The 16,387-nt window shown below is 51.7% G+C and overlaps 1 protein-coding gene across 1 annotated transcript in view; it reads right to left on the reverse strand.

The window, feature by feature from the left end:
• Positions 1–1,230: 1,230 nt before the first annotated feature.
• Positions 1,231–16,387, reverse strand: part of CATSPERD (cation channel sperm associated auxiliary subunit delta) — a 41,164-nt gene continuing 26,007 nt past the window's right edge. Inside the window, exons 15-23 of the mRNA XM_061189065.1 lie at positions 15,994–16,052; positions 14,362–14,440; positions 13,850–13,902; positions 10,926–11,000; positions 9,442–9,570; positions 8,039–8,222; positions 2,942–3,099; positions 1,399–1,651; positions 1,231–1,281 (exon numbers count right to left, since the gene is read on the reverse strand). Coding sequence (XP_061045048.1) covers positions 1,231–1,281; positions 1,399–1,651; positions 2,942–3,099; positions 8,039–8,222; positions 9,442–9,570; positions 10,926–11,000; positions 13,850–13,902; positions 14,362–14,440; positions 15,994–16,052 — 1,041 coding nt within the window. The remainder of the gene's footprint in view (positions 1,282–1,398; positions 1,652–2,941; positions 3,100–8,038; positions 8,223–9,441; positions 9,571–10,925; positions 11,001–13,849; positions 13,903–14,361; positions 14,441–15,993; positions 16,053–16,387) is intronic.

Below are 16,387 nucleotides of genomic sequence, written 5' to 3' on the forward strand. Positions count from 1 at the left end.
TGCAGGCCGAGGGTCGTGAAACGAGTGTCACCTGACAGCCTAACCCGTCCCCTCCAGAGAGGCGTGGAAGGTGGGCCAGGCAGCCCCCGGAGGTGGGGGTGAGGTGACTGGCCACTGCAGTGGGTGTGGGAGTGGAGGTTTTTAACGACTGGGTGGAGACCGTACTGGGCAATTTTTTTTTTTTTTTGGCCGAGCCACTTGCGGGGATCGTAGTTCCCAACCAGTGATTGAACCCAGGCCCCAGGAGTGAAAGCAGAGTCCTACCACGGGACCGCCAGGGAATTCCCTGTATTGGGCAGTTTAAATGACCGTGGGATGTGTTCTTTTAACCTAAGAGTGATCAGAAAAGTTATTGAGAAAGTTTTCACTAGAACGAGACAGCTGTCCCGTGCCACCTGGGGTTTGAATGAAGTGTGGGAGAGGGAAGCTCTGAACAGATGGGTAGACTGATCAAACGTACATATACACGTATGTGTACATGGTATGCACACCTATATGTGTATTCACATGTGCATATACATATCTGTACACATGCATATATGCACGTACACATGAGCATAGGCGTGCATGTTGTCTACACGCATGTATGCACAATGAGGTTATGCATAAATATATACATGCGCACACCGTGCTCGTATGTGACATATACACATCACCCACACATGCATACACACGTGTACATGAACGTGTATTATAGACATATGCATACACATATGCAGATTGCAGATATACACGGGCATGTATGTACACATTATCCACACATAGGCAATATGCATGTACATGTATACACACAGGCACATGCATGCACATTATCGACACGTGTGTGTGCCTTATGTGTCTACATGTTATATACATGTATGTATACATACCACTGCACATATGTATACACATGCATGTGTGCTCATCTGTATACATATGTATGCATAACACAGGTACGTGTAAAATATGTGCTATGCTTCCATATTTTATTCGTGGACATCACGAAACACACCTACACGTGTTCGTCTGTGTATATGTCAGGGCTTATCAGCAGAGGTGGACCCACCCCCCGTCCCCGTCTTCTGCAGCCCCCACCCTTTTCCTTGGGTCTCGTGTTTCTCTAACAGAACACGTCAAGTGTCCGATGCATCTCTGGGGCTTGCCGATTGATGATCCCACCACGTGCCTGTGCGGGCTCGTCTCACCAAACGCTCCTGTTCGCTAGGACTTGGGCTGCCCACCTTCTCACTGCTAACAACCCACGTAGGTGCCGTAGTTCAAAGGGACTCTGGTGCCAGAATGCTGAGGGAAGCAGGTGGGTGTAGAAAAACCGCAAAACGTGAGTGATACCCACTGCCACCGGCTATTTCACCGAACACTTTATTTCAAGACAACTCTGCCCCCTCCCTGCCACCCCACCTCCACCCCCCGGGCGTGCTCAGCACCTGGCCCAGACGCACAAGACTTCCTGCATCTCCTGCGCAGACTGACCCAGAAGCCCTTGACCCTGAGGCCCTGCTTAGTGTGCAGCAGCTTGGGGATCACGTAGGCCAGCCATACGGACAGCAGGGTGGCGCCCGTGAGCAGGACGATGGTGATCTCAGGCGGGAAGATGGGCAGTGGGAAGGCCCCGTAGACGTAGACGCTGAAGGTGGTCTCCAGGTGACAGTAACTGCGAGGGGCGGGCAGGGAGAGGCCGTGGGGCACCGCCTTTGGGGGCCTCACCCTTCACCCCAGCAAACTGGTTTTTTTTTTTTTTTTTTTGGCCACGCTGCTCAGCTTGCGGGATCTTATTTCCCCGACCGAGGATCGAACCCAGGTCCTCGGCAGTGAAAGCACAGAGCCTAACCACTGGACCGCCAGGGAATTCCCCCAGCAAACGTTTTAAAACTCAACGGAGACAAGAGCTGGGCCTGGAGCATTGACTCCGGGTCCTGAGTTCCATTTATATCCACTTAACTTTTATCCTTTATAAATCTGCTGTCGTCTGTGTATTGTGTGGGCCAAAAAGTTCGTTTGGGTTTTTCCGTAACATCTTACATATTTGAGCAGAGGTCATATTTTTCCCCAGGACCCCTGTGGTCCCCTGCTCTGGGGACAAGGGATCCCTCCCTCCATGCCCAGGCTCAGTCTGGGGGGCAGGCAGAAGAGACCAACAAAGCACTCATCACAGTGGACGCGGAGTGGGGGGCGTGATGGGGGCCACAAGCATCCCTGAGGTGGCTGCGAGCAGCTGGGGATGGCAGGATGGAGGGAAGGGCACCCAGGTAAGGGGGGGAAGTCGCTGGGGGCTCTGCTGGAGGCAAGGTGAAGGGAGGGGAGGGGATGAGCCTTGCAGGCAGACCCCCTCTCTCCCCTGGGCATCCCCACCACGGTGCCTTCCGCCTGGCGTCCCAGAGCTGGTCCAGGGTCTGGGGCCTTTAGGAAAGGCAGGGTCTCCCCGCGCTTTTGGGGGTGGACTTTGTGTCCGTCTGGAAGGGATAGGTGATGGGGGAGCGGGGAGGAATGCCGCCCGTATTCCCCCTCCCAGTGGGAGACGTTAATGATCTGAACCAGCACAGTGGGTGGCGAGTATTAGCCAGCTCCTGGGGCCGGGTTGGGGTGGCCTGTAATGAGTGTCAGTTTCCGTGGTGTCAGTACTCCAACTGCCGGCGGGAAGCCAACCGGCTTGCAGAATCCCTGAATATCTAATGATCAGTGTTTGGGGGCCAGTCTGCACCAGCTCCTGCACCCCCCCTGTTAGACATGGCATGAGGGTGACTCTGGTCCCTGAGGGCAGGGGCAGGGCTGCTGGGCATTGCTGTTCCCCCGGCACCCAGCATGGCCTTTGAATGAGGATTTATTTAGCAAGTGAACAAATGTCATCCTAGGGGAGGGAGAAAAGTGGGTCCCTCTCATGTGTGCAACCTGTCCCCAGAGAGCCAGCTGTTCCCCCAGAGGCCCCTGGCACAGGGCGACTCACCTGTAGTATGGATCCACGATGGAAATGAAGAAGATGTAGATGCCGTTTCTTTGGTCGAAAACGACCTTGTTCTCTGTCGGGCCTCCCAAGATCTGATACGGGACTTTGGGCCATCTCAAGGGTGCATTGTTGTTAGGGTCGTGGCAGCTCACATAATTCTGGGGAGGAGGACAGAGACATGCCTGCTGGCCCCGGGGGCCGGGGAGGACTGTGCCAGCCCACAGGTGCTACCGCTGCACACACAGGGCCCCACCAGTGCCACCACCCACCAGCACCCATGGGTGTGAGTCCGGGACCAAGTGCCAACTGGGCAGGCCAGCCGATTTGTCTCTGTGGAACCTTCTTCCCACCCTTCTCCTTCTGCGCCTGCCCCAGCTTTGGGGGCTGCAGGCATAACAGCTCTGCTCGCCAGGGTCCCTTGCAGCTGTGAGTCTTGGTATGAAATTAGCTGCTGCTGATGGCATGTGCTCTTGGTGTTATGGGCTGAGTTGAGTCCCTCCCCTAGGTCATATGTCGGACTCCCTAACCCCCAGGACCTCAGGTGGTGACCTTATTTGGAGATGGGGTCTTTACAGGGGATCAAGTTAACATGAGGTCACTAGAGTGGGCCTGATCCAGTATGGCTGGTGTCCTTAGAATAAGGGGAAATTTAGACACAGAGACGACACGCACAGGGACAAGGCCATGGGAAGATGAAGCAAGAGATTGGGGCGATGCATCTACAAGCCAAGGAATGCAAAGATGGCCAGCAAATCACCAGAAACTAGGCCAGAGGCCTGGGACAGATTCTCCCTCATGGACTCAGAAGGAACCAGCCCTACTGACACCTCAATCTCGGACTTTTGGCCTCCAGAACTGGGAGAGGATAAATTTCTGGTGTTTAACCCATCTGGTTTGTGGTCCTTTTGTTACAAAGCCCTAGCTAACTAACACACCTGGGGAACCTGAAGGTGGAAGTGAGACAGAGCCACCAGGGCTTCTCGGGAAGCCGTCGTGGGTGCCCAGAGGTGGTCAGGTGGCAGCTGTGGCTTCTCCACCCTGCCTTCAGATCCCGGGGTGTCACATAAAGGGGGATATGTCCTTGAACTCAACTGTTTGCCCTTCACCGGTGCATCATGCTGCCTCCCTGAGCTAAGCACATACTAAGGGTCTCGCCTACACTTCTATCTTCTGCACTATTTGCCTGTGGACCCAGAAGGGAGGGTGGGGCTAGGCTTGTAAACAAGAGAAGAGATGGAAATTCCAAAAGCAAAAGTGTAAAAATAACAGTGAGTCCAACGTTACGAGAAATAAAGAACTCAGGACTTCCCTGGTGGTCCAGTGGTTAAGACTCCACGCTTCCACTGCAGGGGGGCATGGGTTCGATCCCTGGTCAGGGAACTAAGATCGTGCATGCCCCGTGGTGCAGCCAAAAAAAAAAGAGAGAAAAGAAGTAAGGAACTAATTTTGCATGGCAAAGTAAGCAAAAACCAAAAGACAAAAGAGGCAAACTGGGGGAACTAATTGCAAATTACATTGCAAATAAAAGCTTAATCTCATGGATCTATAAAGAGCTCTTAAAAATTAAGAGAAGACCAAAATCCCGATAAGAACGTGGGCATAGAGCATGAACACACAATCCACAGAACAAAGAGGTGAAAATGACCCTCACACAGGAAAAGATGCTAAACCTGGTCCACAGTAGAAGAAAGGCACCTAAAAAAACCACATCAAGCAATCGTGTCCTCGGACAGTACACCTAGCTGGTGGGGCCATGTGGATCAGGTGAGCCCACACGTTGCAGGGGGAGGTGCTGAGGGACAACCCCGATGGAGGCAGAGTTGGCGGACATCTAGCATAAGTGCAAATGCATTTTGCCTTTCGCCCAGCTATCCTTTCCCCAGAAATTTCCCTGAAGACACACAGCCCCATGCTATGAAGGAACTAACCACTGGACCGCCAGGGAATTCCCTCCCCCACCCCAAGCAACTTTAAAATGAGGAAGCTCTTCATTTCCCCTTCTTGTGTGGACACAGCTCTCTCCATCAAGAGGTAGCATCTGGGCAGAACCCCAAACCTGCTTTCAACAATGTTCTGGGCCCAGGAGCCCGGCGGCCACATGGAGAACCATGCTCCTAACAGAAGCCTTGTACACGGGTGAGAAGACCTTAATGCCCCTGCAGAGGTGGCCTCAGCCAATGCCATGTGGGGCACAGGAACTGCCCACCTGAGCCACGGATTTGTGAGAAACAGTAAATCCCACTGAATTTGGGGATGATTTGTTTTGTAGCGTTGGGTAATGGAAAGAGCTGTCCTGTGTACTACTATTGAGAAAGTTCAAACGTTGTCAGAATCAAAAAGCAAACGTGTCCACGGTGTGGATGGCCACCTGGATGGGCGTCGTTTATCCCCAGGCCCTGCTCCCGGGGCCATGGGAATGGATGGAGGGCAAACACCTGACTCCAGCTGTGCCAGGCCACCTGGCCCTCCTCGGATGCAACAACAGCAACAATACTTCCTCTCGGTTGTTGATGGTTCCCCAGGTGCCTGGAGCCCTGCAGTCCCCCACGGAGCCCCTGCCTCTTCACGTCCCCCCAGCACAGTCCTCCCGCTGCTCTGGCCCCTCCTCTTGGCCTCTTTGGCAGACACATCCTTAAGTTACCACCCAAACACGGAAGACTTCCAAACCCACGCCAGCCCTGACTTGTCTCCCTATGTTTTGCTGGCCACTGGTCTCCTCCACTCGGTGGCACCTTGAATTTAGCAGGTGCGGAATGAAGCTGTGTGTGTTTCCCTCCACCGCTCGCTTCATCCCTGAACCAGTATCTGCCCAGGTGCTCAGGCTGGAAACTGGGGGGCCGTGCTTGACGCTTGCCTCCTCTTCCTCCGACATCCAGTCCGTCACCAGGTCCTGTTTTTCACGCCCCTGCCTCGCACTGAATGTTTGAGTCCCCCACCCCCCTTCGTATGTTGAAGCCCCATCCCCCAGTGGGATGGTATTTGGAGGTGGGGCATTGGGAAGTGATAAGGTTTTGATGAGGTCCTGAGGGTTGGGCCCCTATAATGGGATTACTTCCCTTATAAGAAGAGACACCAGAAAACTAAAGCAGGGTCTCAAAGAGATATTTGCACACCTGCGTTCATAGCAGCACCATTCATAACACCAAAAGGTGGAAGCAACCCAAGTGTCCATTGACGATGGATAAAAAAAAGTGTGGTCCGTACCCACTAATGGAATGTTATCCAGCCTTAAAAAGGAAGGAAATCCTGACATATGCTACAATGTGGATGAACCTTGAGGACATGATGCTCAGTGAAAGAAGCCAGACGCAGGACAAATACTGTGTGATCCCACTCACAGGAGGTCCCTAGAGAGTCAGATCCACAGAGACAGGAAGTAGATGGTGGGGGCCAGGGGCTGGGGGAGGGGCTGGGGAGTCAGTGTTTCATGGGGACAGAGTTTCAGTTTGGGAAGATGAGAAAGTTCTGGAGATGGAGGGTGGGGACGGTTGCCCAACAATGTGAATGTACTTAATGGCACTGAGCTGTGCACTTAAAAATGGTTGAGATGGTCAATTTTATGTTATGCATATTTGACCACAATTAAAATTTTTTAAAAAATCCTTTGAGAGTAAAAGAAAAAAAGCTGGGCCGCATAAAAACTATGTGAAATAAAAAAGGAGACAGCTGCTTTGCCTAAAGACCATTTATTTGCCACAGCTAGCTCCACCTCATGGTTTTTAGTGGTTCAGTGGTTCAGTTTTAGTGGTTCAGTGGCTGTTTAACAGCCCATCCAATGTCTGTGCTGGACATGCAGGCATTGTGGCTCTGTCTTGATAGAAAAACCCTCAGGGTTCTACAAAATCGGCCACCAGGCTGATGGAAAAAAAAAAAGTAATGGGACAATCTCTTAAATGCATGCGTGCCACTTTGAACGAGAGGGCTGATAAAAAGAATGCAAATACAAACACCAGCACAGTCAGAAAATAATAAATAAGCAAAGCTCCGTGTGTGGCTTGTTCTTTTTAAAGAAACGGTCAGGGAGGTGGTGTTTGGGTAACCTTGCGAATGCACAAAACGCATACCCGAGTTGCAGGAGTTGCACGCTTTAAAATTGTTCATTATCGGTTATGTGAATTTCACCTCGGTTAAAAAATAAATAAAACCAACGTCACCAACCAAAATAAATGACCAAACTCACTCGATGGAATGGGGTGTAAGGAACGGGTGAGGCTGCGGGCTTTTAAGAAAGCAAATACAAAATTAAGGAGCCAGGAATTCGCGCTGGAACCGGCTTTGGGCGCGAAGAGCGCGCGCCCCCTGCTGGTGACGGGGCCGCATTGCGCCGTGTTCTTGCCCTTGGCGTTGAGAGGCCGAGGGTGGATGGAAACTAATTAATATGCGCCAGAAGCCCCCCCACCCCCAGACGAACAATGCGATGTCTTCCTTTCACTGACACCATAACCTTATTTATCAATCGTGTACCAACCAACGTTCGTGATATGAAACGCTCGTTGAGCAGAACGGACCGTAAATATAATCAGCCCCTTAAATAATGGGCATTTGGATGGTTCCAGAATTTTGCACATCATCAGCAGTGTGCTCCATGAGCGCCTTCGTCCCTACACCTCCGATCGTCTCCGATTCCCTTGGGAGAGATTCCCAAAGAGTTTGTGCGTCGTACATTTCCATCCCCTGACGCCCCATCTAGGGACTGAATGTCTGCCCCGCCCCCCCATTCATATGTTGAAACCTAACCCAGAAGGTGATGTATTAGGAGGCGGGGCCTTTGGGAGGTGATTAGGTCCTGGGGGTGGAGCCCTCCTGAAGGAGATTGGCACCCTTATAAAGGGACCCGGGAGTGCTCCCTCGCCCCTTCTGCTGTGTGAGGACACAGAAGGCACCACCCAGGAACCAGACACCAAATCTGCTGGCGCCTTGATCTTGGACTCAGCCTCCAGAACCGTGAGAAACCAATGCTGCTGTTACAAGCCGCAGGGTCTATGGTGATCTTTACAGCAGCCTGAACAGACCGAGTCGGCCCCCAACACACAGTGGGCCTGACCAGTCGTCGCCTTCTGCGACTTGTTTTGGGAATAATCAGAGCACAGGCCCTACCTCTCGGTCCCAGGCGAAGGGCCCTTTGTCTCCGGCCGTCTTGGCGATGGTGGTCCAGTTCTGCGGCTGGGAACTGCAGAGGGCCATGTCTGCCGTCAGGGAGTACGTGTACGTGAACAGCCCGTTCACCTCCAGCAGGACGTACTCGGCCTCGACCACCTCCTGGAACTTTCCTTCCCTCCACCTGGGACACACCATGCACAGGCGAGGCTGCTGGGGGGCCGTTGCGGGGTGGGGGGGGGAGGCTGGGGGCCCTGCTGCCTTGTGAGACCATCTGGGGGTGGTGGGAGGTGGCAGAGCAGGGCAGGGCCACCCCCCCCACCAGGCTGACACTTCTGGGACAGTCATCGCGGATATGCAGTGGCAGGTGGGGACAGGACGCTGACGGGGTCGGGGTCGGGGTTGGGGACTGGGGGTTGCTTATTTTTTGACACCTGCAAACATTCCAGAGGTATACATTTAGGGCGGTGAATTAGGGTTGTTCTAAATCCTTATTTGGGGGGGAATTCCCTGGTGGTCCAGTGGTTAGGGGTCCGGGCTTCCACCGCCGCGGACCCGGGTTCCATCCCTGGAGGCGGAACTAAGGTCCCCGCAAGACGCGGGGGCCAAAAAAAAAAAAACCCAAAACTTATTTTTGGATGCACGTTTGTCTCCTGCCAGGTTGGGGCTTACACCCCTCTTCTGATGGGACCCTTCCCTTGTTCCTCACCCCAGGCCGGCGGGCACCCCACCACGTGGCAGCTCTGAGTTAGGGGCGTGCCCGGCCCACAGTCTCACCTGGGTGTGGGACTGAGGCCACGAGGAGCTAACACGTGACGTTCTAATGACCCTAAGTGTTGCCACCTGTGAGTGGCTTCTGCTACCGTTCAGTCCGTCAACAACTATTTAGTGCAGCGGTCCGCCGGGGGCGGGGTGGGGATGGGGACGGAATGAAGGAAGACAGAATCCACGGAAGGGGGCAGAGCGAGTGGCACGGCCTGAAATGTGTCCCCCAAATTCCTATGTGAAGCCCTAACCCCCAGCGCGACTGGATTTGGAGGTGCGCCTTTAACGAGGCAATCGAGGTCGAGTGACGTCATAAGGGTGGGCCCTGATGCCACGGGAAGTGGCAGCCTCTGCGGCCAAGGAGAGAGCCTGCCCACACCTTGAACTTGGACTTCTGGCCTCTAGGACTGTGAGAAAGTCAAGGTCTGCTGTTTAAGCCCCCCAGTCTGTGGTGTTTTGTTAAGGCCGCCGAGCTAAGACGGGGAAGGGGAGGGGATGCGTGAGCTGAGAGCTACGGAGGGAAAAGGCAGGGAGAGGATGCGGCCAGAGCAAAGGGGTGGAGACGGCTCTGGGGGCCTGTGATGATGGTGAGGGCGGCGGGGGCTGGCGGGGTGGGGGACTGGGGGGTGGGTCCTCACAGCTCCACCACCGGCTTCCATGGGGTGTCGTAGTAGACGAGGATGGGGCAGCCCAGCTTCTCGTAGTGGTAAGGCACCTCCAGGTCCTCCGTGGCCTTCTGACCCCGGAAGTTGGGGTCGTAGGCTTCCCTGTGGGAGAGCAGGACACAGACACGGGCGAGTTCCTGCCAGGCGCCCGGACGTCCACCCACCCACAGCCCCGCTTCTTCCCTGCACATGGGGTCACGATCATGGAGGTGTGTCTGAACAGGGGATTCAGAGCCATGGTCGAAATGACCTTGGGACCCCTGCGGTGGTTGACATTCCGGGTCCACTTAGCTGGGCCACAGCACCTCGACTGTGGTCAGATGTGATTCTGGGTGTTTCTGTGAGGCTCTTCTTTGGGGCAGAGGTTAATATTGAAATCAGTAAAGCAGTGCTCTCCCTAATGTGGGTGCAGCTGGAGGCCTGAGTAGAACAAACATGGGCCTCCCCCAGCAAGAAAGAAGTCGGCCTGCGGATGGCCTTGAACTAGAACTGCAACTCTTCCCTGAGCTGCCAGCCCCCAGCCTCCGCCATCAGACTGTGGACTCACCAGACCTCCACAGTCCGGGAACCAAGTCCTTAAAATAAATCTCTGTCTCTGTCACTCTGTCTCTGTCTCTCTGTCTCTCTGTGTCTCTGTCTCACACACACATCCTGTGGCTTCTCTCTCTCTGGAGACCCTGACTCACACACTCTCGTGCCCCCAGGCGCTCTGGCTGCAGCCTCACTGGTTGGCAAGTCCAGCAGCGCCGGTTTCCGTCTCGGCTGTGGGTCTGGATGGGGGACGGACTCTTGGCTTGTGTTGGAGCGGGGAGGGTCACGTCGTGTAAGACCCACGAGTGTCTTCCCATGCCAGGGGGTTGGTGGTGTGCACCAGTGTGGGAGGGGCTCTCTGCGCCGCCCTGCAGAGGGGGTCACCTTGGCCGGACACCCCCTTCTGCCTTGGCTGGACAGTGTCTGGCCAAGTCCGCTAGCTGGGATGAACAGGGGACCGGGCTCCAGGAGCTGGTGGCAGGCTGGGGAGGGGTCTGAAGGCTGGCCCAGCAGGTGGCAGAGCCTGGGCAGACCTGGGCCAGGGGCCCTGCCACATCACACTGATTCCCTGAAGGCCCAGCCGCCTTCCCTACCTGTCTGCTCTCTCCCTCGGATTCCTTGTGGGCTGGATATCAATTGGCAGGGTATCAATTTTAAAATGATTCTTTTTTTCCTTTCTTCAAAAAAGTTTTTTTTTCTTTTCCATTATGGTTTAAAAATGATTCTTGGGACTTCCCTGGTGGTCCAGTGGCTAAGACTCTGAGCTTCCACTGCAGGGGGTTTCAATCCCTGGTGGGGGAACTAAGATTCTGCATGCTGGCGCGGTGCGGCCAAATACATAAATAAAAATTTAAATAATGATTCTTGCTTCGCCTTTGGCTCATGCACACCAAATGGTCATGTGTGTGTGTGGGGGGGGGGCTCACCTCTCAATGACGTAGCTGTAGTTGTCCTGAAGGGCCACGGGGTCAAGGACGCCATTGTAACAGGCTGAGATTTCACTGTGAGCAACAAAAGATGGTGAGAAGCTTCCTGAACCCATGCGGGACCAAAGAATTGTGAATTGTTCCCTTTGACATATGTTATCTCCCCACTGGTTGGATTTTGAGCGCTTTCTTACTTTCTTGTTCTCCAAGATGCTCCAGGCTCATCTTGAATCTTCCCTGCCTGGCCTAGAATCAGCCATTTCGCCAAGGAGCCCTAATTCCTTGTATTGGAGAATGATGTTACACATGGAGATCTGGGAGCTGGGTGTCCTGACTTGTGAGACAATCCTTTCCCTGTTTTTCTTTGTACTGTTACCATCTGTGCATGTATCCTTAAGCAACATGCAGTCATCCCTTGGTATCTGCAGGGGATTGGTCCAGGATCTGCCGTAGATAACAAAATCCGAGGATGCTCAAGTCCCATAGTGGGGGCCTCTGTATCCTCGGGTTCCACAGCCACAGATTCAACCAACCACGAACTTAAACACTATCCATCCTTGGCTGGTTGCATCCGCGGATGCGGAACCTGCAGATACAAGGGCTGACAGTAGTTTATTTTTGCCTGATTTTGGATTTTTTTTTTTTCTGTGCCACCCAGCTTGTGGGATCTTAGTTCCCCAACCAGGGATGGAACCTGTGCCCCTTGCAGTGGAAGTGCAGAGTCCTAACCACTGGACTGCCAGAGAATTCCCCTGATTTTGGATTTTTAAGACTAGAATAATGCTATGTATTCTTTTGATTCCATGCCCACATTTGTACGATCCATCCAGGCAATTCTGCCCCGTTCGTTTTCACTGCTGTGACATTCTGTTGTATCAAAACCCTGCACTTGGTTTACCCATCCTTCTGTCGATGGACATTTCAGTTGGCCTGCTTCCAGCTTGGAGCTATTCAGAGTAATGCTGCTGAGAACATTCTGGAACCTAGATCAGTGCAAATGTGCATGAGTGGACTTGCTGGTGGAAAGAAGTGCTTTCCAAAGCAGCCGAAAAATGTACACACCCACCAGCAATGTCTGGGGGTTCCTGAGGCTGCCAGGGGGTTCCCATCCTTATAGTACTACCTTCCAGGCTTTGTCAATTCTGCCATGCTCCTGCTGAATATCGGTCTCTAATGTAGCTTTCATTTTTATTTTCCTATTGAAATTGACCACTTTTTCAGCACCTTTTTGTGTTTATCAGCCTTTCCCCCCCCCTTTTTTGGGAGTGCCTGCTCAAGCCTTTTGCCCATTTTTTTCTATATGTTTGTCTTTTTTTTTTTTTTTTTCTAATTCGTAAGAATTCTTTATAAATTCTGGATACAAGTCCTTTTTTAGTTACACGTGTGGCAAATACCTTTCCCACTCTCTTTATGGCAGCAGCTTTGAAAAGATTGTTTTAAAGACTTTCCTGCCATGTGTTCTAAATATTGATACATCATTTATTTATTTTTTTTTTATTTTTTTTAAAATTTATTTTATTTTATTTATTTTTGGTTACGTTGGGTCTTTGTTGCTGAGCACAGGCTTTCTCTAGTTGGGCGAGCGGGGGCTACTCTTCATTGCGTTGCGCGGGCCTCTCATTGCGGTGGCCTTTCTTGCTGTGGAGCACGGGCTCTAGGTGCGTGGGCTCAGTAGTTGTGGCGCATGGGCTCACTCGCTCCGCGGCATGTGGGATCCTCTCAGACAAGGGCTCGAACCCGTGTACCCTGCATTGGCAGGCGGACTCTTAGCCACTGCGCCACCAGGGAAGTCCCTGATACATCATTTATTGACTCAATAAAGTGTTTACCTTTTGGGGGGAAAATCTGGTAAAACCGTCACTTGACTTTATTATTGCCCCATGCAGTGGAGCGCTGAGGCTGGCTCTTACCAGCTCTGAGAGCCAGCTGTTATATCCTCAGGAGTTTCATGAGCCAGTAGAGACTTACTTTGATAGCGATTTATAGGCTCCATGGGAGCATTTACACCACGGGAATTGGCAAATGCTACAAATCCGGGCTCCCCCAGAACTGGCTGTCGCCCATTTGCTGGCACACCACCACCCTAAGGGGAAAACATGTGGCAGTTTGGCCAGTCTTCAGGGGTTCTTCCTTTCTTTTTCTTGGTTTCTCATGGCTGCGTTCCCTGCAGTAACTACGGATCCTGGAGGCAAAGTTCCTCAAATTTTCAGCAGGCGATTAAACCCAAAATCTCTGAGCAGTTTTATAAATTTATTTATTTAATTTATTTATTTTTGGCTGCATTGGGTCTTCGTTGCTGTGCACGGGCTTTCTCTAGTTGCGGTGAGTGGGGGCTACTCTTCGTTGCGGTGCGCGGGCTTCTCATTGTGGTGGCCTTTATTGTTGCAGAGCACGGGCTCTAGACACGCGGGCTTCAGTAGTTGTGGCACGCAGGCTCAGTAGTTGTGGCTCGCGGGCTCTAGAGCGCAGGCTCAGTAGTTGTGGCGCACAGGCTGAGTTGCTCTGCGGCATGTGGGATCTTCCCGGACCAGGGCTCGAACCCGTGTCCCCTGCATTGGCAGGCGGGTTCTTAACAACTGTGCCACCAGGGAAGCCCTCTCTGAGCAATTTAAATCAAAATGAGGAACTCAGGGACTAAAAGGGAGAAAGGGAATGAGCAAAGGATGAGGGAGCAGGGAGAACATGTAAATTTCACCAAGTCGGTGGGGGAGGGGCAGCCACCCACTGTAGACTCTAACTTAATCTGTTAGGATTAATTATTGAGTTGTTCATTATGGAAATGTTAAGCATATGCAAAAGCAGACAGAGTAGTGTCACCCGATTTTAGCAGTTGTGAAGTAATGGTGACCATCTCATCCAGTCCCCACTCCCCACCTCGCCACCTCCCACTTCTCCCCTCCCCACCCCAATATCGACATACTCACTTCTGAATGACGATCTTCTTCTCCAGGTCACAACCGACTGAAATGAGGGCTGTCTGCAGCGGCGGGGGGATGTGGGGGGGAGAGACAAGGCGGGGATGGGGATGCTGACCCCGGTCAGCGAGGGCACCATGAAAGCCCACGAGGGGGCGCACTTGACGCAGCAGGAACCAGAAACCCTGCGCCTGGGTCGCAATGCGGTGTCCAGGTGCCTGGGACTCAGAGAGTCAAGCCCTAAGAGCCTGCCTGATCTATGGGGCACTGCTAAGGTCCCGCCATCTGATAACCCCCAGCTAGTACACCTGCTCCGAGGTTGGTGAGTCCTGAGGCATAGCCCTGGGGGAAGATGATGGGGAAGGGGCAGTGACCTTGGCAACCAGGGCAGAATCACCTCCATTTCCAGAAACTGAGTGTGAGCTTAGCCAGCCCCTAGGGGACAAGCCAGCCAAGGCCTGCTGTCATCAGTCTTAACACTAAGGACAAAGAGTATGGGACAGCAAAAGTTTTGGTCATACCAGTGGCTTAAGGTCCAAGCATGAAATTTCTTTGTTGGCTATGTCCAGAGTGATGGTTGATATTGTGGGTCTCTTTATGCTGCAAGGCAATGTGAGTGTGTGTTATTGCAGTAAAAAGCATCGACAACCCACCCATTCATTTATCTATCCATCCACAGATCCATCCATCCATCCATCCATCCATCCATCCATCCATCCATCCATTTCTCCATTCATTCATTCATCTGTTCATCCAGTCGGTCCAGAATATTGACCAAGAACGTCTGCTCACACGTGGTGGCACCACCCTCCCTCTAGTTTCTACCTCTTCTTGAGTCAGTTTCGTTAATTTATATATAATTACTTATTGAAAAGAGCATCTGAGCCCCAGTTTTATTATCACTTAGCTGCATATAATGTTTTCTCATTGTTCTTTTAACAGGTTCGGTATCCATACTTTTATTTTCATTTTTCATTCCTATTGTTCGTTTTAATTCTGTCTTTTCTCCATCAGGATTGTGGTGTCTTCTGAAGAACCAGCTTTATCTTACATCTTGACTCTATGCTGTCTTTTTGTTCTCTATTTAATACATTCCAGATTGTATCATGGTTCATTCCCTTCCCATAATTTCTTTTTGTTGTCCCCCTAGTTCCTTATGTTAAATATTTAGTTTATTTATCACTAGGTCCATTTTTTTCCTCATAATAAAAGTGCTTGGGCTATACATTTTTTCTCTGAATATATTTGAGCTGAATTCTTTGATTCAGAGGTTATTTACAAGCTGTTTCTTTTACATATATATAATTTTTTGAGAAACTACCATTTGTAAAGAGTTTTTAAAAACATTTATTTTATTGAAGTATAGTTAATTTACAAAGTTGTGTTAATTTCTGCTGTACAGCAAAGTGATTCAGTTATACATATATATATATTCTTTTTTAAAAAAATTTATTTATTTTATTTATTTATTTTTGGCTGTGTTGGGTCTTCATTGCTGCGCGTGGGCTTTCTCTAGTTGCCGCAAGCAGGCTTCTCACTGCGGTGGCTTCTCTTGTTGTGGAGCATGGGCTCTAGGCACGCGGGCTTCAGTAGTTGTGGCTTGCGGTCTCTAGAGCGCGGGCTCAGTAGTTGTGGTGCACGGGCTTAGTTGCTCCGCGGCATGTGGGATCTTCCCGGACCAGGGCTTGAACCCGTGTCCCCTGCATTGGCAGGCGGATTCTTAACCACTGCGCCACCAGGGAAGCCCTGTATATATATTCTTTTTCAGATTCTTTTCCATTATGGTTTATCACAGGATATTGAATCTAGTTCTTGTGCTATACAGTAGGGCCTTGTTGTTTACCCATCCTATATATAATAGTTTGCATCTGCTAACCCCAAACTCCCAACCCATCCCTCCCCCTTCCCCTTTGCAACCACAAGTCTGTTCTCTATATCTGAGTCTGTTTCTATTTCATAAATAAGTCCATTTGTGTCACAGTTTAGATTCCACAAATAAGTGATATCATATGGTATTTGTCTTTCTGTAAGAGTTTAATCATTCTTGCCTTACTGCCCTTGGAGTGGGGGAGTCTGGATCTCGGCCCTGATTCCTTGGCTCCTGCTAAGGGGCCACCCTGGGGCCACCCACCCGCATCCGGGTGATGACATACCTGGAGGTGAAGTTGGGGTCAGCCCTGCCCCAGTGCTGCTGCTGCCTCAGTGAAATGTTCTGCAGAAGCAAGAGAGAAAACGCAACTACAACAGTGGAACAGCCCAGGGTGGTCCCACAATCAGGGTTCAGGAGAGATGGAGGGCAGGATGGGGGTGTTGGGAGGAGGAATCCGGGAGCCATCCAGCCTGCCTCTGGTTCTAAGCCCATGAAAGGCTTCTGGAAGCTCATGGGAATGACCCCCCTTCTCCAAGCTCCCTGCCTTTGTCCTGGGGACCCACAGTGGGGCGTGACTTAGTTTCCCCTCCTACTTAGCTGTGATGTGACATGGTCTGATCCAAAGAGTTTGTTGTGGTCTGGGGTCAAGTCCCAACTCCCTGGTGTGACTGTGAGGC

This window comes from Eubalaena glacialis, chromosome 4 (genome assembly GCF_028564815.1).
Source record: "Eubalaena glacialis isolate mEubGla1 chromosome 4, mEubGla1.1.hap2.+ XY, whole genome shotgun sequence".
In the NCBI taxonomy this organism is placed as follows: Eukaryota; Metazoa; Chordata; class Mammalia; order Artiodactyla; family Balaenidae; genus Eubalaena; species Eubalaena glacialis.